Source organism: Mustelus asterias, chromosome 12, assembly GCF_964213995.1.
Source record: "Mustelus asterias chromosome 12, sMusAst1.hap1.1, whole genome shotgun sequence".
NCBI classification, from domain to species: Eukaryota; Metazoa; Chordata; class Chondrichthyes; order Carcharhiniformes; family Triakidae; genus Mustelus; species Mustelus asterias.
Window position 1 is genome coordinate 65,369,323 of NC_135812.1, and position 24,164 is coordinate 65,393,486.

At 45.0% G+C, this 24,164-nt stretch overlaps 1 protein-coding gene across 1 annotated transcript in view; it reads left to right on the plus strand.

The window, feature by feature from the left end:
* glp2r (glucagon-like peptide 2 receptor) overlaps positions 1-24,164 on the plus strand; it is an 80,407-nt gene that overhangs the window by 38,991 nt on the left and 17,252 nt on the right. The window contains exons 7-12 of the mRNA XM_078225976.1: positions 1,863-2,022; positions 6,331-6,391; positions 9,683-9,752; positions 14,591-14,679; positions 18,182-18,320; positions 24,105-24,146. Of these exons, the coding sequence (XP_078082102.1) occupies positions 1,863-2,022; positions 6,331-6,391; positions 9,683-9,752; positions 14,591-14,679; positions 18,182-18,320; positions 24,105-24,146 (561 nt within the window). The remainder of the gene's footprint in view (positions 1-1,862; positions 2,023-6,330; positions 6,392-9,682; positions 9,753-14,590; positions 14,680-18,181; positions 18,321-24,104; positions 24,147-24,164) is intronic.

The window sequence follows — 24,164 nt, forward strand, 5'->3', positions numbered from 1 at the left end:
AATTATCATTGTCATATAAGTCTGTCTCTTTTTTTTTGTTCTGTCAGGGGCTACCTCTTCTTCCTTTCTATTTCTCCTTCTCTCTTTCTCTTTGTGCAGCTGTCTCTTTTCAGATTGTTCATTGTTTTAAGTATAATGGTGATTTTTAACAGAATAAGTTCGCAACCAATTAAGTGATGTTTGGTTCACTATTGATCAGCGTACAGGAATCAGTTATATAGAGGAATCCATTCCCCTACCAGACAGCAACTGTTGTTCCCTCGGTAGCAATAAACTCTTCAAGCACCTCTTTTTAGCACGATAGGTTTTCTGCATGGTCTTGTCTTAGATTATAAAAGGATCTTGGCTGGAATCCTCCAACCTCACCCACGGCTGGGATTCTCCAGTACTGCAGCTGTGAATGGGGATTTGGCTGAGAACCAAATTCTCCGATCTCGCTGCCAGCTGTTGTGGTGTGGGCGAGACTGGAGAATTCAGATAATCACAGTGCCTGCCGTGATTCTGAGCCAGTCAGACTATAAAGTCCTTTAAAGCTAATTATTTAAAGAAATATTCTATTCATCAGGAACAAGTTTTGAAAAAACACTAAAGGAGGAGAACAATATTACAGTCAGGAGTCCAGCAATGTGCTTGCAACACTTAGAAAGACAACTCCTCTTAATCTCAGGGATTTTAAATCCAGGAGTTACTGACTCACTATCCCTTCTTTTTAAACGCTCACTCTGGTTTGATTTGATTTATTATTGTCACATGCATTGGGATATAGTGAAAAGTATTGTTTCTTGCATGCTATACAGACAAAGCATACTGTTCATAGAGTACATATGGGGAGAAGGAAGGAGAGGGTGCAGAATATAGGGTGGGATCCTCCGGCCACACTCACCCCAAAACCAGAGGTTCCCACCTGAGATCAATTAACCTTTGCATGTTCCTTCGCGCCCCCCCTCCACCAATCCCACCAACCCCCTACCCCCCAAACCGGTACGATTCCCATGGGGGACGGGACGGGACAATTCCCCCCGTTGTGTTGTAATCACAGATAGGGTGAAGAGAAAGATCAGCTTAATATATAATAGGTCCTTTCATAGAACATAGAACAGTACAGCACAGAACAGGCCCTTCGGCCCACAATGTTGTGCCGAGCTTTATCTGAAACCAAGATCAAGCTATCCCACTCCCTATCATCCTGGTGTGCTCCATGTGCCTATCCAATAACCACTTAAATGTTCCTAAAGTGTCAAAGGTCTAATGGCAGAAGGGAAGAAACTATTCTTGAGTCGGTTGCTACGTGTTCTTAGACTTTTGTATCTTGCCCCCGATAGAAGAAGGTGGAAGAGAGAATGTCCAGGGTGTGTGGGATCCTTGACAATGCTGGCTGCTTTGCCGAGGCAGTGGGACGTGCAGACAGAGTCAATGGATGGGAGGCTGATTTGCATGATGGGCTGGGCTACGTTTACGATCTTTTGTAGTTTCTTGCGGTCTTTGTCAGAGCAGGCGCCTTACCAAGCTGTGATACATCCGGAAAGGATGATTTCTATGGTGCATCTGTAAAAGTTGGTGAGAGGAGGAAAAATTTGGGCTTGACCTCTTCACCCAGATTCATTAATGTGAAACAAAAGATGCGTTTATGGCACTGTTAAAATTCTGCCGCAATATGGCGAGCCCACATCAACGTGGCAGCACAGCCGGTGAGTTTCTGGGAAATTGCTCCACTCAAATGCTACCATATGAACTAGTAATCCCCTCAGAAATAAAATTGGTCATTAGTCGAACACCACCAAGTCAAACCTGAATATTTCATTGTCTATGTTAGAATCTCATTAAAGCAATGACGGGTGAACTCTGCACTTTCTCTCTTGCAGGTTTCAAACGGATGTAAGGTGGCCCAGGTTTTCATGCATTATTTTGTTGGAGCCAACTTCTTCTGGCTTTTGGTGGAAGGCATTTACCTTCATAAAATGATAGTCCTGGCTGTCCTTTCGGAGAGAAGACTGTTGAAGCAATACATCCTGATAGGCTGGGGTAAGTGAAGGTCAAGTCCATAACTTAAATATACCCACTGTTTTAAAAGAAATGTAATTTCCTTCATTTTGGTGGTTCCCTGCATATGAATGACCACTCCTGAGTATCCAGGTTGAGGCAATTGACTCCTGGGCCCCCTTTGCACAAGTCTAATTTCTCAACAACGGGGATATTTTGAGAACTGCATAACGCTTCTCAAAAAGGAATGGCAAGTGTTAGCCTTTGCCCAGTGGTGTAGCATAAGGGTTTGGCACATATAAGCTTAGTGGGAGACTGAGTACACTGCAACCAAACAGTGACCCGCACCCAATGTTAGTCGAGTGTTGGACAAAGCTGTTTGTGCCAACAAGTGTGAACATAAGAACTAGGAGCAGGAGTAGGCTATCTGGCCCCTCGAGCCTACTCCGCCATTCAATAAGATCATGGCTGATCTTTTCGTGGACTCAACTCCACTTACAGCTCCAAGCTGATATCCTTTACTGAATGTTTGTAAATAATTATCAATAAAGACCTGGATTTTCCTGTCCCGCCCACCACGGGAATCGTAGGGAGTGGGGCACAGGCCAGGCAAAGGTCCATTGGCCTCAGGTGGGATTTTCTACGCTTGGGGCAAGCACAGCCGGGAAATCCCACCCCTAGAGCGCGCTTTTTCACCCCCACCCCCCTCCCACCTGCGCAGCGTGCTTTCTGCAGCGGAGGAAGTTCACCATTGGCCACCAGCGGGATCTTCCAGTCCTGCCAATGCCGTCGGTGTTTTATGTGGCTCACCCGTCCCACTACCAGGTAACCACCACAGGGATGCGTGTTCGGCAGGATCGAAAGATCTCGCCAATGGGAGGGGCCAGAAAATCCTGCCCTTTCAGTAAACCCGTATATGAATACAAAGGCTTCTTCAGACCTACTGAATTGTAATCAACACCCTACAACAAGTGGTAACTCGCTGGGTCAGATGATTGCATGTGCAAGCCCCACTCCAAGGCCTGGAGACCATAATCTCGGCTCTCACTGCAGCACCCAGGAAGTGTTGAACCTTTAGAAATGCCCAATTTTGGGTGAGAGCCCATTTGCCCTCTTGCAAATGAGGACACCCGTAACAAATACAATAGATCCAGTGGCACTATTTTGAAGAAAAGAAGGTGAGTTCTCTGCAGTCTCCTGACCAATATTTACTCTCAACTCACTAAGTTATGTGGTCATTATTTTATTGCTGTTTATGGGAACTTGCTGTACACAAATTGGACGTCTACAACAGTGACTACAATTTTCTTGTTGTCTCATGGATTGCTGTCTCACAGACTAGTCAAACAACAGCTTGATATAATCATACTCACAAAATCACATCTTAGAGATAATGTTCTAGACATCTGTCATGGACAGATGCATCTGCAACAGGCAGGTTGATGAAGATGAGGTCAAATAGGTTTTTTCCTCTTGTTGGTTCCCTCACCATCTGCCACAAGGAGTCCCAGTCTAGCAGCTATGTCCCTTAGGACACAACCAGCACCAGTGTTGTGGTATTACTGTGCCATTGTTGATGATGGGCATTGAAGACCCACCCAGAGTACTTGCTGCACTGTGGTCACCCTCACTGCTTCCTCCAAGTGATGTTGAACATGGAGGAGTACTGATTCATCAGCGGAGGGGAATGGTACGTTGTTATCAGTAGGAAGTTTCCTTGCCCATGTTTGACCTGACACCATGACACTTCAGAGAGGACTCTCCAAGCAATGCCCTCCCAACTGTATGCCACTGTGCCACCACATCTGCTGGGTCTGTTCTGCTGGTGGAGCAGAACATAATGTGGAGATGATGTGGAGATGTCAGTGTTGGACTGGGGTAAACACAGTAAGAAGTTTAACAACACCAGGTTAAAGTCCAACAGGTTTATTTGGTAGCAAAAGCCACAAGCTTTCGGAGCCTTAAGCTCCTTCTTCAGGTGAGTGGGAATTCAAGAAGGAGCAGAACATACCCAGGAATGGCGCTAGTGATGTCTAGAACATTATCTCTAAGATGTGATTTTGTGAGTATGATTATATCAAGCTGTTGTTTGACTAGTCCGTGAGACAACAATCCCAATTCTAGCACAAGACTCTAGATGTTAGTAAGGAAGACATTGCAGGGTTGGGTTTGCCATTGTCGTTTGCGGAGCCGAGGTTGATGCCGGGTGGTCTGTCCGGTTTCATTCCTTTTCTAGTGATTTAAATACAGCTGAGTGACTTGCTACGCCATTGCTCTGGCTTTGGAGTCACATGTAGGCCAGACCAGGCAAGGATGGCAAATTTCCTTCCCTAAAGAACATTAGTGACCCAGATGGGTTTTACAGGAATCAACAATCATTTCATGGTCATTAGACTTTTAGTTCCAGATTTTTTTATTGAGTTGAAATTTCATCATCTGCCATGGTGGGATTTGAACCCAGGTCCCCAGAGCATTACCCTGGATCTCTAAATTACTGGTCCAGCAACAATCACTACTGCCTCTGTCCTGGCACGATGCAAAGTCTTCCTTTATCTGTCCTGTAGATGAGGGCCTTTTGGACCGCACTTTGTCCTTCACTTCCCCCCTGACTTTGCTGCCAAGGATGTCCCTATCGTCATTCAAAGGATCTTTGGAGTGCACATGCCTCCCTGCCACATGTTTCTTCAATTTTTCCTTCAGTTTTGCAAGATGTTAATTTCTGCCAGTGCACTCGTTGTGAGGTTTTGAGCTGTTCCATTGTGTGGGCGGGTACTGTACTCAGTCCCACATTAATCCTTTATGTGAAAGACCTTTATATTGTACTCCTGATCTAGGATTGATCCAAAAAGATGCTAGGAATATAATCACCACAATTTAAAATTCACATTTTTGTGTTTAACATGGCATTTCTCTGCCCTATTTTTGTTAGCTGCCAGCTCTAACATCTCCAATCCTGCAACTCTGACCTCTTGTATGTCTCCATTCCTTTCAGCACTGACCTTCAGCCATTTGCACCCCACACTTTGATAAAAATCTTTGTACCTCCTTCCCTTCTTTAAGATGCTCCTTTAAACCCATCAATTCAACCAAGTTTTTAATCATCCCTCCTAATATCTCCTTCTTTGTCTCAGTGTCACTTTTTCTCTGAATGCATTTCTGTATAGATCTTTAGGACAATTTTCAGCAATAATGTTGCAACATAGATGCGAGTTACTTTCGAATTCCCATCCATCCGTGTGTTCTGATTATGAAGTATTCAGTATGGGCCAAAACAGAAAACAATGCCCGTGTATCTACTGACTTATGAGCAATGACAGATGACATCTGCTAATATATAGAATGACAAGACCTGTTTTAAGTTTAAAGTATATTTATTAGTGTCACAAGTAGGGTTACATTAACGCTGCAATAAAGTTACTGTGAAAATCCTCTAGTTGCCACACTCCGGCGCCTGTTCGGGTACACTGAGGGGGAATTTAGCATGGCCAATGCACCTAACCAGCACGTCATAGAATCATAGAATCCCCACAGTGTAGGAGGAGGCCATTCAACCCATCGAGTCTGCACTGACCACAATCCCACCCAGGCCCTATCCCCGTAGACCCATATATTTACTCTGCTAGTCCCCCTGACACTAAGTGCCAATTTATCATGGCCAATCAACGTAACCTGCACATCTGGGAGGAAACCGGAGCACCCAGAGGAAACACATGCAGACACGGGGAGAACGTGAAGACTCCACACAGACAATGACCCAAGCCAGGAATCGCACCAGGGTCCCTGGCGCTGTGAGGCACAGTGCTAATCACTGTGCCAACATGCAGCCTGCGCTGCTGTGATTTTTCAATAGTATAATTCATTTTGAAGATTGGGATGACTGTGAATACTAATGTATTGGAATATCATTGACCTATATTCCCTATTTCCACAGAGTAGAATCAGAAAAATTTGGCTGAAAACTCCATCAACTCATTCAGGGTGGAGCAGGGTCGAACAACCTGCAAAAATCCCCAGTTGCCTCAGGGAGTGGTGCTGAGGTTCACTTGCTCCCACATGTGCAGTACAGATGTGAGCTCCACCATATCCTGGAGTGACAACCTGGTGCTGCTGTATCGCTCCTCGGGGATTTCTGCAGTTCTACTCCCTGGGGCCAGGAATTCTAGTTTTACTTAAATGTTTTTCATTTGAACTCTCCAGCCTCAAGAAAGAAACTATTAATGTACACACTGAATAAAATTATCATGGTTACATAGGTATGTGACCCTCCACACTGGGACCAAGGGATCTTCGAGTGGTGTCCTTCAGCAGCAAGTCTAGATGCAACTCAAAATGAACTTCTTTCTCTTTCAGTGTGCCCACTCCTCTTTGTGATACCTTGGACAATATCAAAGATTATCTATGAGAATGAATGGTAAGATTTACTGAAAACAGTAAGTGTTCCGATACAACACGGTGGATAATTGAACTGGTGTATTGTTTAACATCTTTGAAACACACTCAGTCTTTTAACATTCTCTCAGACACTTGAATGGGACTCAAGAAAAGACTTCTAATTTGATTAATGACCTCTGCTCTCAGTTCATCTCAAAAGCTGTTGCCCCTATGATGCGCGATATAACTCACGAGGCGAGAGATGCTCGAGGAAATAAAGGCTTTTATTAACTACTACAATAGAGCTACCATATATAATACACGATCCCTGACTGAGGGGTCCCAGACAGAGCAGTGACCTTTATACCTCTCCCAGGAGGCGGAGCCCGACTGGGATGTACCATAATAACTATAATACAGGTAGAACAGCCCAACCCTAACCCCAACAGTAACATGTAGAACAACCCAACCCTAACCCCAACAGCAACATATATACAGACTCATATTACTGGCCAGACCCTGGCTCAGTACTACCTGGTGGGAACCAACGATGGTTCACCACACCCTATTAATCTTGAGGTGGAGATGCTGGTGTTGGACTGGGGTGGACACAGTAAGGATTCTCACCTGATGAAGGAGCAGCACTCCAAAAGCTTGTGATTCCAAATAAACCTGTTGGACTTTAGCCTGGTGCTGTGAGACTTCTTACTGTGCCCATTAATCTTATAAATATTCCTGCTGTCGGTGTCCCTCTGTGCATCTCTTTCTTTTTCTTAATGTCTATTTATAGAGTCATAGAATCCTACAGTGCAGAAGGAGGCCATTCAGCCCATCGGGTCTGCACCAACCACAATCCCACCCAGGCCCTATCTCCACAACCCTACACATTTACCCTTGCTACTCCCCCTGACACTAGGGTCAATTTAGCATGGCCAATCCACCTAACCCGCACATCTTTCAACTGTGGGCGGAAGCCGGAGCACCCAGAGGAAGCCCACGCAGACACGGGGAGAATGTGCAAACTCCGCACAGACAGTGACCCAAGCCGGGAATCAAACCTGGCACTGTGTGGCAACTTGAAATGCTTGTTCCATTATCGTTTCCTTTTCACAATGCCCTCACTCTGTGGGAATCGAGATTCATTGCACAAACAATGTTTGCCATCTTGAGACTTCATTTCCAACCACAAACTTAAGACTTTGAAATCAAAGTTTGGCATTGCCCAATCACTGTGATTTACCCAACTTAACCTTCCACTATTCCAACCTCAGTGACGATTTATGCTATTGATTTTGGTCTTTAATCGTCCTTATATTTTTATATGCTATATTTTTATACAGTTATATTTACATGGCATCACCATTGGTTAACTCTCTCTCACTGCAACTTACCAATGTTCAAGTTCTTAAAGTTTATTTATTAGTGTCACAAGTAGGCTTACATTAACACTGCAATGAAGTTACTGTAAAAATCCCCTCCCCGCCACACTCTGGCACCTGTTGGGGTACACTGAAGGAGAATTTAGCATGGCCAATGCACCTAACCAGCACGTCTTTCGGACTGTGGGGGGAAACCGGAGCACCCGGAGGAAACCCAGGCAGACACGGGGAGACCATGCAAACTCCACACAGACAGTGACCCAAGCCGGGAATCAAACCCGGGTCCCTGGCGCTGTGAGACAGCAATGCGAACCACTGTGTCACCCTTCTTTTGTCTTTTGAATGAAGTTGTGTCCAGGAGAACGACATCCCCAGTAGGTTTCTAGGAGCACCAAGATCACAGTGACCTGCTGGAAGATACATTGTGGGCTGATTCCCCTGCCTGATGCTAGGGAACTTAAACAGCCAAATTGGCAAAGGGCAAACATGAGATGTTTCCAACCATTTTTAGTTGGATGTAACGATGGCCTTCTAAACTTTGAGTACAATGTGTTCCTTACCTGCTTAAAAACAGAAAAAAATACCAGAAATATTCAACTGATCTGGCAGTTTCAGTGAAGAGAGAAACAGAGTTAATGGCCGGAATTCTCCGACCGGTCACGCTCCGCCGCTGCTCCCAGCGAGGACGGAGAATTTGGCGCTTAGCTAACTCACCGTTCACCGCAGCGGGACTGGAGAATCCTGCTGGCGTGAATGACCAGAGAATCCTACCCAGAATTTCTGACCCATGACTCTGTTTCTCTCCCCACAGATGCTGCCAGGCCCACTGAATATTTTTCTGTTTTTAATTCAGATTTCCAGCGTATGGGTATTTGCTACTCTTTCCATTGCTTCAAATAATCTTCTTTCGATGCACCAGATGCCAAAGAATCTGTAAACTGAGCTGTGACTTGGAGACACCAACACCCCAGCATACTGACAAAAGTGTACACAGAGAATGTGAGAACATAAGAAATAGGAGCTGGAGTAGAACATTTGGCCTTTCAAGACTGATTTATTTGTTTTACCTGAACTTCACCTTCTCACAGAGTCCAAAGAGTGAAAGAAAGGTACAGCATAACCAGCCAAAGGCTGGAATTTTCCAGCCAGTCTCACCAGTGGGATCTTCCAGTCTCGCTGATGGCAAACCCTGCTGTGGGTTTCCTGGCAGCGGGGCGGTGCAGAGAACAGGATACCCTGTTGACAACGGTGAGACCTTCTGATCTAGCTGCCAATCAATGGCGGGCTGCCTCCACCACCACAAAACCCGCCATGGGGGATCACAGACAATCTCACCCAGAGTGTCATAGATTCATTTATGGTACAGAAGATGGCTATTCGGCCTAGTGAGTGCACCCCAGCACACCATCAGAGATTAAAAGACATGGGGAGAAAATTAGAGGCAATAAAGTCTTCTTAAAAATTCCCAAGATACAGGCCGAAGTTTTCCAGTTTTGTACACCCCATTACTGCTGCCAGTGGCACAGTGGGTTAGCACTGCTGCCTCACAGCGCCAGGGACCCAGGTTCAATTCCCAGCTTGGGTCACTGTCTGTGTGGAGGCTGCACGTTCTCCCCGTATCTGTGTGGGTTTCCTCCGGGTGCTCCGGTTTCCTCCCACAGTCCGAAAGACATGCTGGTTAGGTGCATTGGCCATGCTAAATTCTCCCTCAGTGTATCCAAACAGGTGCCAGAGTGTGGTGACTAGGGGATTTTCACAGTAACTTCATTGCAGTGTTAACGTAAGCCTACTTGTGACTAATAAGTAAACTTTAGAATTTGGCGCTCAGCCAAATTTTTATTCACTGCAGCAGGACCAGAAAATCCCAGTTCCGAGTGAGGTCAGAGAATTCTGGCCATACTGTTTAAAAAGAAATAATTATTTAATTTACTTGCAATCTTTTTGTATATTAGGTGCTGGGGTACAAACAGACACATGGGCATCTGGTGGATCATCAGGGGACCAGTGATATTTGCAATTATAGTGAGTATCAAAGCATTCTTCTGTTGGTTTATACACAATGAAAATCATTTGTGACCAGTCTAATCACCACCCTTCCTTTCCCTGTCCTGTTCATTGAGCAGTACCACTTAACCTACTGGAAAGTTCGAACTGGATTTCTGCCAGACATTTTCGGCCATCAAGGCTGAAACTTATTTGTTATTTGACAAACCGTTTAGGACTTTTGCATCATGGCAAGGCTAAATTTTAAATAATAATGTTCAAGTTAAAGTTTTTTTTTAGTGTCACAAGGGGCAGCACAGTGGCACAATGGTTAGCATTGCTGCCTCACAGTGCCAGGCACCCAGGTTCAGTTCTGGCCTCGGTTCACTGTCTGTGCGCAGTTTGCACATTCTCCCCGTGTCTGCGTGGGTTTCCTCCAGGTGCTCCAGTTACCTCCCACAGTCCAAAGATGTGTGGGTTAGGTTGATTGGCCATGCTAAATCAACCCTAGTGTCAGGGGATTAGCAGCGTAAATATGTGGGATTACAGGAATAGGGCATGGGCGGGATTGTGGATGGTGCAGACGTGATGGGCCAAATGGCCTCCTTCTGCACTGTCGGGATTCTATGATTCCCTAACCCAGTATTTTTGTCACCACTTCAATGCTTTGATTCCACATCCTCTTGCACTATTAACCACTGCCTCTTGAGTTGAGAGCACAGTGTCACACTGCCTCATAGACCAAATGACTTTCAACATTGCACTGTGACTAAAGGAATCACCCTGTGCCTAATATTACACCTCGAATGCAATCACCGTCGGCTATGGTGGTTGCCCAGCTCTCTCCGCAGGATGTGTTTTATGTTTTATGATTAACTCATCAACACCTTTTCCCTTGGGATTTGAGTGTCTCATTCTTTCAACACAGGTCACCATTACCTTTTTTGATCCAAACAGATTTTAAAGTTCTAAGCCGAGGATTCTAGAAACAATAAGATGACACTCAAATGCTTCAGTTAACAGTTGAAAATCTTGACTACTTTTTTGCATGCAAACACATCCAATACTATCTTAGTCAAGCACCTAAACACTCAAAACTATGAATCATAGAATTCCTATAGTGCAGAAAGAGGCCATTTGGCCCATCAAGCCTGTACCAATAACAATCCCACCCAGGCCCTATCCCCATAACCCCAAGTATTCACCCGAGTCCCCCAACATTAAGGGGCAATTTAACATGGCTAATCAACCTGACCCATATATCTTTGGAGTGTGGGAGGAAATCGAAGCACCCAGAGGAAACCCACGCAGACATGTGGAGAACGTGCAAATTCCACACAGATAATCACCCAAGGCAGGAATTGAACCCACGTCAACCCACGCCCCTGTTGCTTTGAAGCAGCAGTGCTGACCCCACTGTGCCACTGTGCGGCCCAATCTGCAAGGTATTAAGGAACTCATGCCTGATCAAGTCTGTGCTGATTGTAGGATTCAATGCTTGACTAGATCTTTCACTTCATAGAATCATAGAATCCTACAGTGCAGAAGGAGACCATTTGACCCATCGCGTTCGCACCAACCACGATCCCATCCAGGCCCTATCCCCATACCCCATGCATTTACCCTAGCTAGTCCCTCTGACACTATAGGGCAATTTAGCATGACCAATCCACCTAACCCGCACATCTGTGGACTGTGAGACGAAACTGGAGCACCCGGAGGAAACCCATGTGGACACGGGGAGAACGTGCAAACTCCACAGTGACCCAAGCCGGGAATCGAACCCAGGTCTTGACGGCAGGAACCCAGTTCAAAAGTTATTGTATCTTATACAGTTAAAAGCAACTTGTGCTAAGTTGGGAGTGGATCCTCACTTTCTGATATTCTTCGACAGAACCCAGTTCAGATCGATTATGTAGGCAATTGTCCAGAGCACTTGCTTATTAGCTAGTAATTAGTTGTGCTTATCAAGCCTCAGGGACATTGCTAGACACACACACACACACACACATCTACCTTTCCAGACTCCCTTAGCCTACTTTGAAGTTCTTTTAATGAGCTTCTTTTGTTATAGACGCAATAAGACTGTCTAGCTTCACAGGGGAACTAGTTACTCTTCCAGACAAAAGGTCACAGTTCTCAAGCTTTGAGAAAAAGAATTTCTCATCAGTCCTGCTGTGCCTAATCTCTCAAAGCATGATGGTCAAGATTAGTCAAGCTGAAGCAGTTTGTATGTGCAGTGGCAGATAGAATAATGGCTGCCCAAGCACCAGCCTGATCTACAATGCTTAGGGGAGGGCAATTCTCCCCAAAAAAACCACGTGCCCAACAGGTGGGAAAATGGGAGTTTATGCCACCCGTTTTTGGACGCAATTAGTTGAATGAGTCTCCGAGAGTGCTGCAGAGGGATTCACGCTGTTAAGCGGGGGGCACAGACTGAACACGCCCCAGAGGCTGGCATCAATGTGCTGAGCATGTGCCGATCTGTCAGTGGGGAGTTTGGCTCATTATTGTCGTTGTTATTATTCTCCCCTACATCATCTAAAGTGCAGCACTGTGGCACAGTGGTTAGCACTGCTGCCTCACAGCGTCAGGGACCTGGGTTCGATTCCCGGCTTGGGTCATTGTCTGAGCACATTCTCCCCGTGTCTGCGTGGGTTTCCTCCAGGTGCTCCAGTTTCCTCCCACAGTCCGAAAGACATGCTGATTCGGTGCTAAATTCTCCCTCAGTGTGCCCGAACAGATGCCAGAGTGTGGCGATTAGGGGATGTTCACAGTAACTCCATTGCAGTGTTGATGTAAGTCTACTTGTGACACGAATAAATAAACTCCCCCCAAAAATTTAAACTTTAAAACATAAGGCATTAAAACCATCCTCTCCGATTATTTTTTTAAAAACCTGTACAAATATCACCTTATGTGGCTGAATGTCAATGTTTTGTTAGATGGGTTCATGTGACGCCTTACTGGATTAAAGGTGCTAAATCAATTCAAGTTGTTGTTGTTGAAGGCTGTATATATTCTGAGGATTCTGCACACAGCGAGGGTTAATGTTAGTTCAGAGAAAGTAGCAGAATGTCGCTACAATAGATAAAATCAATCAGTTCAAATCAAATTGACTGAGCAATCCTTGGTTGTCTTGTGACTGTGTGAAGTCTCACTGAAATCACCGCAACACAATCCCTCTCATTCAGAAACGGTGGCCTGTGTTTTACGTTCCAATCTGATTAACCAGGAGCCCCTTAACTGTAACCCGTCTCTGCACCCTGACTGACACATGCCACAGCCAATCCATTCACCCAGCACCTCCTCCACAGGCTGGTAACAGGCCAATCAATGCCCCTAAACAGCAGGGTTTATGGAGATTATTTCAGCTAATAGAGATTTGTGCTCAGAACTTGCTGCTTGGGTTTATGTATTTCATGTATTAATTGAATGGTGAACTTTATCCCAGTGATGAGGCAGTATGACCGACCCTATGAAACTGGTTGTCAGTCCTATAGAAGGTCACAGTCCACACCATCCCACCCCTCCCACTTTCCGTAAACCTCTGCAATTAACCACTCTTAGTGGCACAACCTATGACCAGGAGGGAGAGTGAGTACTAGCGAGTCACCAGTTGGAAGTACATGACTGGTGTATTCACTTACTATCTGACCTTCCCTCCCCTGAACATTGGCAGTAACTTGAGTCTTCATTATCTTTCCAAACCTACTATTCTACTGTCACTGTTAGCTGAAGTGTTCGTTGTCATGATATAGAAATCATAGAATCCCTACAGTGCAGAAGAAGGCCATTCAGCCCATCAGGTCTTCACCGGCTGTCCAAGAGAGCATTTTAGCCAGGCCCACCCCCTGCTCTATCCCCTAACTCCATGCATTTACCCCACCAATCCCCCTAACCTACACATCTTGGGACACTAAGGGACAATTTAGCATGGCCAATCCACCTAACTTGCACATCTTTAGACTGTGAGAAGAAACCGGATCACCCGGAGGAAACCCGTGCAAACGCAGGGAGAATGAACAAACTCCACGCAGTCACCCAAGGCCGGTATTGAACCCGGGTCCCTGCTGCTGTGAGGCAGCAGTGCTAACCACCGTGCCGCCTAAGTTGAAGGAAATTTCTTTCAAAATCTAAAGCTAAATATTGGATGTAACCTGATTTCACATCATGCTCAGCTTTCACACGAACTGCCCCAGAAAAGGCTGCCTCTTTATCATAGTTAACGTATATCTTTTTCAAAGTTGTGACAACCTGGAGATACTGCCAGAGAAAAGCGGTTGGTGGTTTAGTGACTGAATCTGACATTCTGCCCACAACGCTGAAATTTCTTGCACTATTTCCTTACATTAGTTGTGTCAACTTGGTTTGAGAACGAACATCATTACCCCCTGAATCAAATAATGTGGCCACAAGCCCCCCTCCTAACTCTCCAATATAAGGTGGGGAGAGGTGTGCTTTGTTGCTACATACATTCTTATGGATGTCACGTATCTATTCCAATGCTCCAGATGAATATTAAAGATTCCATGGTGCTACTTTAAATTCTCCAAATATATATTTTTTAATCATTTGTGGAACATGGGCATCCCTGGCTGGCATGCATTTATTGCCCATCCCTAGTTGCCCTTATTCAGAGGGCAGTTGAGTGTCAACCCACATTGCTGTGGCTTTGGAGTCGCATGTAGGCCAGACCAGGTAAGGCCAGCAGATTTCCTTCCCTCAAGGATATGAGTAACTAATATTCCTCCTTTATCATTCACAGTAATTTATGGGAGCTGCTTCTTTTACAGAATAAATGAATATGTGATCATGGTAATTTTAGGTACAAGCAAGTAATTCTATTTTGATGAGCATTTTCTTCTTCCCTGCAGATGAATTTCTACATCTTCATAAGAATTTTGAAAATGTTGCTTTCCAAACTTAAAGCCCAACAAATGCGATTCAGTGATTACAAATACAGGTACGTGGCTTTGTTTTAATGAAAGGGTTAAATGTGGTTCACTGTCCTAATAATAAATAAGTTGGTAATTAGCCAAAGTGCATGAGGAGCCGCAGGCCTCTCTCTCTCTGTTAGGGAGAGACAAGTGGTTGTGTAACTTAAAGGGCTCCACTCTGCATCAAACCTGGAGCCGAGCGAGGAGGCAGGTCCCAAGTCTACCTCAGCTGGGCACAGTAAGAAGTCTCACAATACCAGGTTAAAGTCCAACAGTTTTATTTGAAATCACGAGCTTTCAGAGCGCTGCTCCTTCATCAGGTGGTAGGGGTCTGGAATGCATTGCCAAGTGAGGTGGTTGAGGCAGTTACATTAGCCACATTTAAGACTTATCTTGATAGGCATATGAACGAACAGGGAATAGAGAGATATAAGTGGTTGCTCTAGATAGGACAATGTGATCGGCGCAGACTTGGAAGGCCAAAGGGCCTGTTCCTGTGCTGTACTGTTCTTTGTTCTTTGTTCTCAGGTGAGTGAAGGAGCAGTGCTCCAAAAGCTCGTGATTCCAAATAAACCTGTTGGACTTTAACCTGGTGTTGTGAGACTTTTTACTGTGCCCACCCCGATCCAATACCAGCACCTCCATGTCATGGCTACCTCAGCTGGAACTGAGGCTTCACTCTGGGCATTATCTGAACCACATGCCAGCCATCTAGCCAACCGACCTAGCCATCTTTAAAATATAAACTATGATATACCGACATCGCAAACACAGTAAAAGAAACCTCAGAGATCCCCTCTCCTTGGCTCTCTGAGGTGCTAAATATCACCAGGTTATGGTTCCTCAGGCAGCAGCGATTGTCCATATCATAGAATCATAGAAACCCTACAGTGCAGAAGGAGGCCATTCGGCCCATCGAGTCTGCACCGACCACAATCTCACCCAGGCCCTACCCCCACATATTTTACCCGCTAATCCCTCTAACCTACGCATCCCAGGACTCTAAGGGGCAATTTATAACCTGGCCAATCAACCTAACCCGCACATCTTTGGACTGTGGGAGGAAACCGGAGCACCCGGAGGAAACCCACGCAGACACGAGGAGAATGTGCAAACTCCACACAGACAGTGACCCGAGCCAGGAATCGAACCCGGGACCCTGGAGCTGTGAAGCAGCAGTGCTAACCACTGTGCTACCGTGCCGCCGTAACCCTTCCTTCATGTATGGGTGTCAGAATTCTTTAAATCAGGAGTGGGTAGATGTGGTGATTGACCTTTTAAGGACAACACAGCAGAGTAAGGGTCACTTGGCCTGGGTGACCAATTGGGACTCAGAGTGGGGAATCTAACCAGGGGAAGGAGTTCTCCTAGGCAGAGGTATTTCAGAGCTAGCTGCAAGCATGCTGCTGCTCTCGAAGATCACTTTTTGTTCACTGATGAAGTCTCTGAAAGTGCAGCAGGGATATATCACAGCCAGTCATGCCCTCGCTGGATTACTGGATAACAATCAGGGCAGCAGTTCTTCTCTTGTTCTCTTTTTCTAACCCAGAATGCTGAGTGACCTTGCTGGCATCGACCAACCCTGTGTAGAACAGGGTTCAAAGCCAGAACTCTCCTGGCACCTGTGCAGATACTGTACTAATCAAAGTTCATATTGATTGGAAATCAAATTTCAAAGAGTCCTTTCACTTTTTAAGTGTTTTAAGGCTTCACCTGATAATTGTTTAGTTTAGTGGGTGAGGTTGCAAGGTCATTCATTTGACCCAGTTACTCCTAGTCTGGTTAACAATTGAAGGATTTGTTTATCCTAAGCTCAGCTGGTCACCGCAGCGAGGAACTGCACCCCATGCAGCCCATATCAGGTGAGAAGGTGACAGTAAGGACACTGTGGCTGGGATTTTCCAGTCCCGCCCACAGTCGGGATATTCCAGTCCACTGAAAGTCAATAAATTTTTAGTTGGTTCATCACAAAGCCCGTGACGGGGACTGGAAAATCTTGGTTCAAGAACACCTCGTTCTTGAATTTAGAAGAGGAACGTTGGTCAAATTTTTGGCCTTATTTTAGGGGCTGTCGAATTTAACCTTCCTTAGCAACTATCTGTACATAATGGGTGTTCATTTCTTTCTCTGAAGCCTCTGCTTCATGTATCTGTGCTGTATGGGTTGACTAGATTTATTCCTTTTTTGTAATGTTCTCTCCACATGAGAAGAGAGCAGAGACAGAATATTTGAGGATGTTTTGGTGAAATCAGTGCCAGATATCAAAGACAGGATTACATTATAACTGCAAGGTCCAACAGGCAATGTTTGTGTTTTTTCTCCATTTTAATCTTGCACTGCTTCAGTCAGTTGCTAACAGTCAAAAGATGCTGAATTCAAGCATCTCTTTGGGAAGGGCAAGTTCAGTCCTCCGCTCTCGTCACATGACACTGACACCAGTGGGAAAAGGCACGTTCAGGTTCTGCGATAATTGTCCTCACAGTCTTACCTCATTGTTCAAGTTCATGCACAAAGTATGGCTAACTCATGAGAGATGCCAGCATTGTGGAGCCGTGCCCCAGGAATGAGTTAATCTCTCGAGAAGCGGAAGGGAGAAAATTAAATATTCTCAAGGCGTTGGTATTTATTATCCATGTGTACAGTACAAGAGGGGGAGTTGTTTAGCTCAGTTGGCTGGACAACTGGTTAGTGATGCAGAGCAATGCAAACAGCATGGGTTCAATTCCCGCACCAGCTGAAGTTATTCATGAAGGCCCTGCCTTCTCAACTTTGCCCCTTGCGTGAGTTGTGGTGAGCTCAGGTTAACTCACCACCAGTCAGCTCTCACCCTCAAAGGGGAGAGCAACCTATGGTCATCTGGGACTTGAATCAGAGAGTCCTACAGTGCAGAAGGAGGCGATTCAGCCCATCGAGTCTGCACAGACCGCAATCCCACCCAGGCCCTATTCCCATAACCACATGCATTTACCCTAGCTAGTCCTCCTGACACTAAGGGGCAATATAGCATGGCCAATCAACCTAATCCGCACATCTTTGGAGTGTGGGAGGAAACCGAAGCACCCAGAGGAAACCCATGCAGACACGGGGAGAACGTGCAAATTCCACACAGGCCGGATCAAACCCGGGTCCCTGGTGCTGTGAGGCAGCAGTGCTAACCACTGTGGCGACTATGGCAACTTTACCTTATAAATTACAAGAGAAATCCATTATTTATCATTAAAACATGTGTAAGCAGTGAAAGCTGAGAGCAAGATGATTGATATCAATTAGATCCATGAATTTTAGAGGGAATGATGGGTGCCTAAGTGTCAGGATGTCTCTGTATTTTGCTGTTTGATTGGTATCACTAACTTGGGATAGCGTCTTACGAGCTCTGGAAAATAGAATTAGACAGTTACCCATTTCCCTAATGCTGACATGGCAGCTGTCAAAGAACGTATTTCAAACTGGCCCATTCCAGAAGCACTGAGGGTCTCCAAAATAACGAAGCCACCAAACCGGAATCAATTTTATCCCCCAATATTATAGGTTGGCCAGATCGACTTTGGTCTTGATACCGTTGCTTGGGATCCATGAGTTTGTATTCATCTTCCTGACAGACGAGCAAGTTCAGGGCTTCCTGCGACATATCCGACTCTTTCTTCAGCTAGCAATCAGCTCCTTTCAGGTACGACAAGACTTCTTCAACGATAGCCTTGATAATTGTATGCACATTGTGGATATTCATTCCTTGCCCACAGTTTTAAGTGTGGCAGTGAGCTGTTTATGTCTGTTAAGGGGAACAGATACATGGGATCACCAACACCTGCAAGCTCCCCTTCAAGCCACTCACCATCCTGACTTGGAAATATATCAGCCGTTCCTTCGCAGTCTGTTGGTCAAAATCCTGAAATTCCCCCCCAGCGGCATAATGGATTATCCCACCGCATGTGGACTGCAGCGGTTCAAGAAGGCAGCTCACCACGACCTTCTCAAGGGCCACTAGGGATGGGCAACAAATGCTGGCCAGCCAGCGATGTCCAAGTCCCACGATTGAATATAAAACAACCTCAGATTTCATAGTCCCTAAAATATATATCAAGAGTGAGGGTGAATAATTCACTTTATTCATTCTTTAAAGTTTATTTATTAGTGTCACAAGTAGGTTTACATTAACACTGCAATGAAATTACTGTGAAAATCCCCTAGTCACCACACTCTGGTGCCTGTTCGGGTACACTGAGAGAGAATTTAGCATGGCCAATGCATCCAACGAGCACATCTTCTGGACTGTGGGAGGGAACCAGAGCACCCGGAGGAAACCCACACAGACACGGGGAGAATGTGCAGACTCCACACGGACAGTGACCCAAGCCGGGAATCGAACCCCGCTCCCTGGTGTGTGAGGCAGCAGTGTTAACTGTGCCACCTTGCTACCCTTTGGAACATGGGCATGGTTGGCAAGCCAATCCTAGCTGACGTTGAGACTGTGGGACTCGGGTCTTCCTCTCACATTGCTGCAGTTGCTTCGGTGAAGATGCCATCGTAATATATCGAAGGTTCTAGGATTTTAACTCAGTGACAATGAAGGGACGGGCAATATATAGTGACGCTCTTCTTTGACCATGACCATCTCACTTTTGACATCACAATTGAACAATGGTTTTTTTAAAAGTACAATATATGTCCAAGTCAAGATGGTGTCTGACTTGGAGGAGACCTTTGGCACAACAGTATGTCCAAGCACCTGTGGCTTTCTCCTTCTGGGTGGTGGAGATCATAGGTTTGGGAAATGCAGCTCAAGAAGCAAGTTGCTGCCATGCATTGTGTCGACAGGACACACCGCAACCATGGTAAGATGGAGAGTTGTTCAGCCTTTATTCTCAAATGAGAGACTAAGCTGCTGAGACACAGTAGTTCCGCAGCTGTGGCACAACTTAGAGATCATAAGATCAAAAGCAAACATGGCAAGTTATGAAATCAAACACAAAAAATGATGGTAATTTATAAACCTGCACCAGGAAAGTAATAACTACAAAATGAATCAGAAATTTGTTAAACCCCAACTAGTTCACTCATGTTCCTTACCACCTGCCACCCGTACTGTTTTGGCCGACATACACATCCAGTTTCACACTGTGTGATTGCCTCTTATTGCTCTCTGAAGTAGCCTGGCTAGCCAGGGAGTTGCAAAAACAGTCACCGCTCTTTCAGTATTGTGAAGGATGCGGCCTTGCTGGCAATGCCACATCCTTCACAAATATTAAGTATTGCTGAGAAAAGAGACATGCTGGCAAAACGTTTTTGTCCTGCACTCATCAGGTAAAGATGCAAGAAGGTAAAATTTCAATTTTACACTACATGAGAAAATGGTGCTGATTATTAATCGACTCTAATTGGTCGCCATGTGGAATGCACTAGGGAACTATTGTCTCCAAGGCTTTTGTTTCATTCAAAAAAGACAATGCCTGGACATGTTTCTTTTGCCTGCAAAGGACACATCCCTGCATATGAATATACATAGGTTCTAGGAAGTATATATGAGCCACATTGCGAACCCGATTGATAATCTTAAATTGGCTGTTAGTGTAATTCCTTAAGAAGTTTAACAACACCAGGCAAATAAACTTGTTGGACTTTAACCTGGTGTTGTTAAACTTCTTACTGTGTTTACCCCAGTCCAACGCCGGCTTCTCCACATAGTGTAATTCCTGACACACTTGGCATTGTTCAGCAAATTTGAAATTTGACATTCTTGCATCTGTCCTGATGAGTACAGGACAGAAAGACTTTGCCAACACGTCACTTTTTTAAGCAAGAGGGGATGGGAGTTAACCATCAGCTGTCCAAACACAGAGTCACAGCTCATATTAGACATTAGGTTCTGAGTTTTGCCGGAATGGGCTGGTTGAGTGTGGTCAGTAGTCTGCCTATTGCAAACAGCAGAATGGACATGCTATTTGAGACAATTCTGCCTTTGTGAAATACAGCCTTCATACCTGGAGTTGCACTCACACTGAAATTCAGATTTACAATAAACATTGAACAAAAAACTCTCCAATCACCTCTGAGCATCATCAAGGAAGGATGTTCAGAAAGAAGTGCATGCTCTATGCAACCCAAATAAACTGCTGGAAGATTCACCCATTAATGTCGTTTACTGAAGAAATGCATTACCCTGCACATATTTATTTGACAGACCATATTCTTTCTGTGTGTCGTTGCTATGCAACGGCACCAAGCGATGGTGACATCAAAACCATGAGGCTTGTAATCTGTTTGCCAAATAGGCAATGCTAGGCAAGGAGTAACTCACTAAAAACTAGATCAAATCATCAAGGGCTGAATTTTCTAGCCCTTCCCATCGACAGGATCTCCCGGTCCAGAATTCCAGCCGGTGTGGACGTCGGTGGGACCAGAAGATCCCACAGGTGGCCAATGGCGAGCCACCTCCCCCATGGAAATGGTTGGGGAGGGAGGGCGGGGGGTGGGGTTGGGGTGGCTAGAAAATCCTGCCCCAAGTGTCTAAAGTTATATTTTATTTGAATTCTAACACAAGGTTCTCACCGGTACTTGATTAGAATTCTACATACAAAATTCAATGGAATCATCACAAAGGGGCGATTTGGTGTTATCTCAGTCCCAGAGTGTGTGTGAGCTGAATAAATTCATGGAGTTTGGAGACCCATTAAAAAGAATCACACAGTTAAAGATAGTCAATGAAATCGACTGTCACCATGTTGGGATAATTGAATAAGAGGCTAAGATCCTTTTATAGTTCACCGTTTCCGATGGTTACTTGTTGTTTCTCACCTCATTGCTAGCCTGAGGGAACCCTGCAAGAAAATGCACACATCATGTAGAAATGATTGCCTCTGTGAGGCAGTAATAGTCCATCCCATCCAATAAACAGATGTTTACCACCTTCATCCTACTAAAGCCATCATCATCTAGGGCACAGTGGTTAGCACTACTGCCTCGCACCAGGAACCCAGGTTCAATTTCAGCCTTGGGTAACTGTGTGGAGTTTGCACATTCTCCCCATGTCTGCGTGGGTTTCCTCTGGGTGCTCTGGTTTCCTCTCACACTCCAAAGATGTGTGGGTTAGGTTGATTGGCCATGCTAAATTGACCCTAGTGTCAGGGGGACTAGCAGGGTAAATACATTACGGAAATAGGGCCTGGGTGAAATTATTGTCAGTGCAGACTCAACAGTCCAAAAGACACGCGGGTGAGGTGAATTAGCCGTGCTAAATTCTCCCTCAATGTACCCGAATAGGCGCCGGAGTGTGGTGACTAGGGGATTTTCACAGTGACTTTATTGCAGTGTTAATGTAAGCCTACTTGTGACACTAATAAAATAAACTTCATAAACTTTTAAACTTGAATGGCCTCCTTCTGCACTGTAGGGATTCTATGATCATAATTCAAGAAAAGAAAGGCATTAGTTGATTTTTTTTTCTTCTGACCTGGAATGACAATATTATCACCAGTAAACCTCCTTCATCAAAATCTTGAGATCTCGAGTGAGAGTTTGGAACCAATTCAGTTGAGGTAAAGAGATGCAGGGCCAGTTAACAGTCAGATCAGTCAAAATACTGTGGATGCTGGAATCTGAAAGAACTGAGAGTGCTGGAAAAACTCAGCAGGTCTGGCAGCGTCTACAGGGTGAGGAGACAGAGTTAAACAGAGTCGAATTGTTAACTGTCTTTTCTCTCTCTATAAATGCTCCCAGTTATCAGGCAGGTCTGGCAACACCCGTGGAGAGAGAAACAGAGCTAACATTTTGAGTCCAATATGACTGTTCATAAGGCGCCAAAGAAGAATATTGGACTCAAATCGTCTGTTTCACTCTCCACAGAAACTGCCAGACCTGCTGTGTTTTTCCAGCACTTTCTGTGTTTAACTTCAGATTTCCAGTATCTGCAATATTTTGCTTTTAGTTATCGGTCAGTATTGTCATCCTTAAGAGAAAATCAAAGGGCTGATAGAGTCTTGATCCATGGCTCACTCCCTGAGAAAGAACTTGCATTTATATAGGACTTCTCACATCCCCAAGACATCCAAAAGGAATTCACAACTAATGAGGTAACTTCTGCAGTTGCAGCATCTTTGTAACCATGGCAACCAACTATGGCACAACCATAGAATCCCTACAGTGCAAAAGGAGGCCATTCGGCCCATCAATGCTGCACTGACTCTCCAAAAGAGCATCTTGCACTGGCCCAATGCCCTGACCTATCCCCATAACCCCACACATTTACGATGGCCAATCCACCTAACCTACACACTTGGGACACTAAGGGGCAATTTAGCATGGCGAATCCCCCTAACCTGCACATCTTGGGAGTGTGGGAGGAAACTGGAGCACCCGGAGGAAACCCACGCAGACACGGGGAGAGCAAGCACAAGGTCTCATGAACGGAGATGAGATAAATGATCTGATAATGTGTATTCGTGGTGTTGTTTGAAGATAATTGTTGAACATTGGGTGACGCCGCTGCTGCTCCTTGAATAGTGCACTCGAATCTTTGACACTTGATCACACGGATTGGGCCACAGTGTAAACAGTACACCACTACCTCTGTACTGCACTGAAATGTCAGCTGGATTATTTAGTTAAACTACTGGCATTTGGTTTGAATGAAACCTAGAAGTGAGAATATTATTAAGTGAGCCAAGGCTGAGACATCAACTTTAACATTAAGTTGATGCTAGTCAGAGCTTCTGCCAAATTACGAAGAGACTTCATAATTAACTGAAGCATCAATCGTACCTTTATTGCTAGTTAGGCACTATCAAGGGTTGAAACTGGAAATAGTTATACTCCCTTAATAAGCAGCATTTATTTGATCACCAATTTAGGATTAGCACCATTTGGAGCAAATTTGATCCTTCCATCTCCTACCATTGCATCATCATCACATTTGACTCAATGGGTGAGGAATGCTTGACAGCTGTTGGATGATATGGGTCACATATTGAAGCTATAGCTAATAACCCCTCCAATCATATCAGTCAGAAAGTAATGCTAGATAACACCATGCTTTATGCATGTAGCTTGTGGGAAATTGAATATTAGTTACTGCAATATCAATGAGAGAAAAGCCAGAGAGAGGATTTCAGACACTTGCTTAATTGTGGCTGATTTTTTTTAATGGGTTAAGTGGAATTGTAGTTACGACACAAGCCTGTTACGACAGAGTGATCCTTGCTGGGTCAACATTTTTAAATTTGATCATGGGATGTGGGATTCACAGACAAGACTTACTTTTCTTGCCATCCCTAGATGCCCTTGGAAAGTAATGATTAGCTGTGAAGGAGAAAACGTGTGTTACTCTTGATATCTTTAGTTTAAGACAAGCTCTAATTGACTAATCTGTGCCGCATTTACTGCAGCTTTGTTGCGCTGTAACACGGAGAGCCTGTGGCCACAATTTAATGTACGACAATGCTCTTTTCTTCTTCCGCAGGGTTTTCTGGTGGCCTTGCTGTACTGTTTTGCCAATGGCGAGGTAAGGAACTGGCGGAAT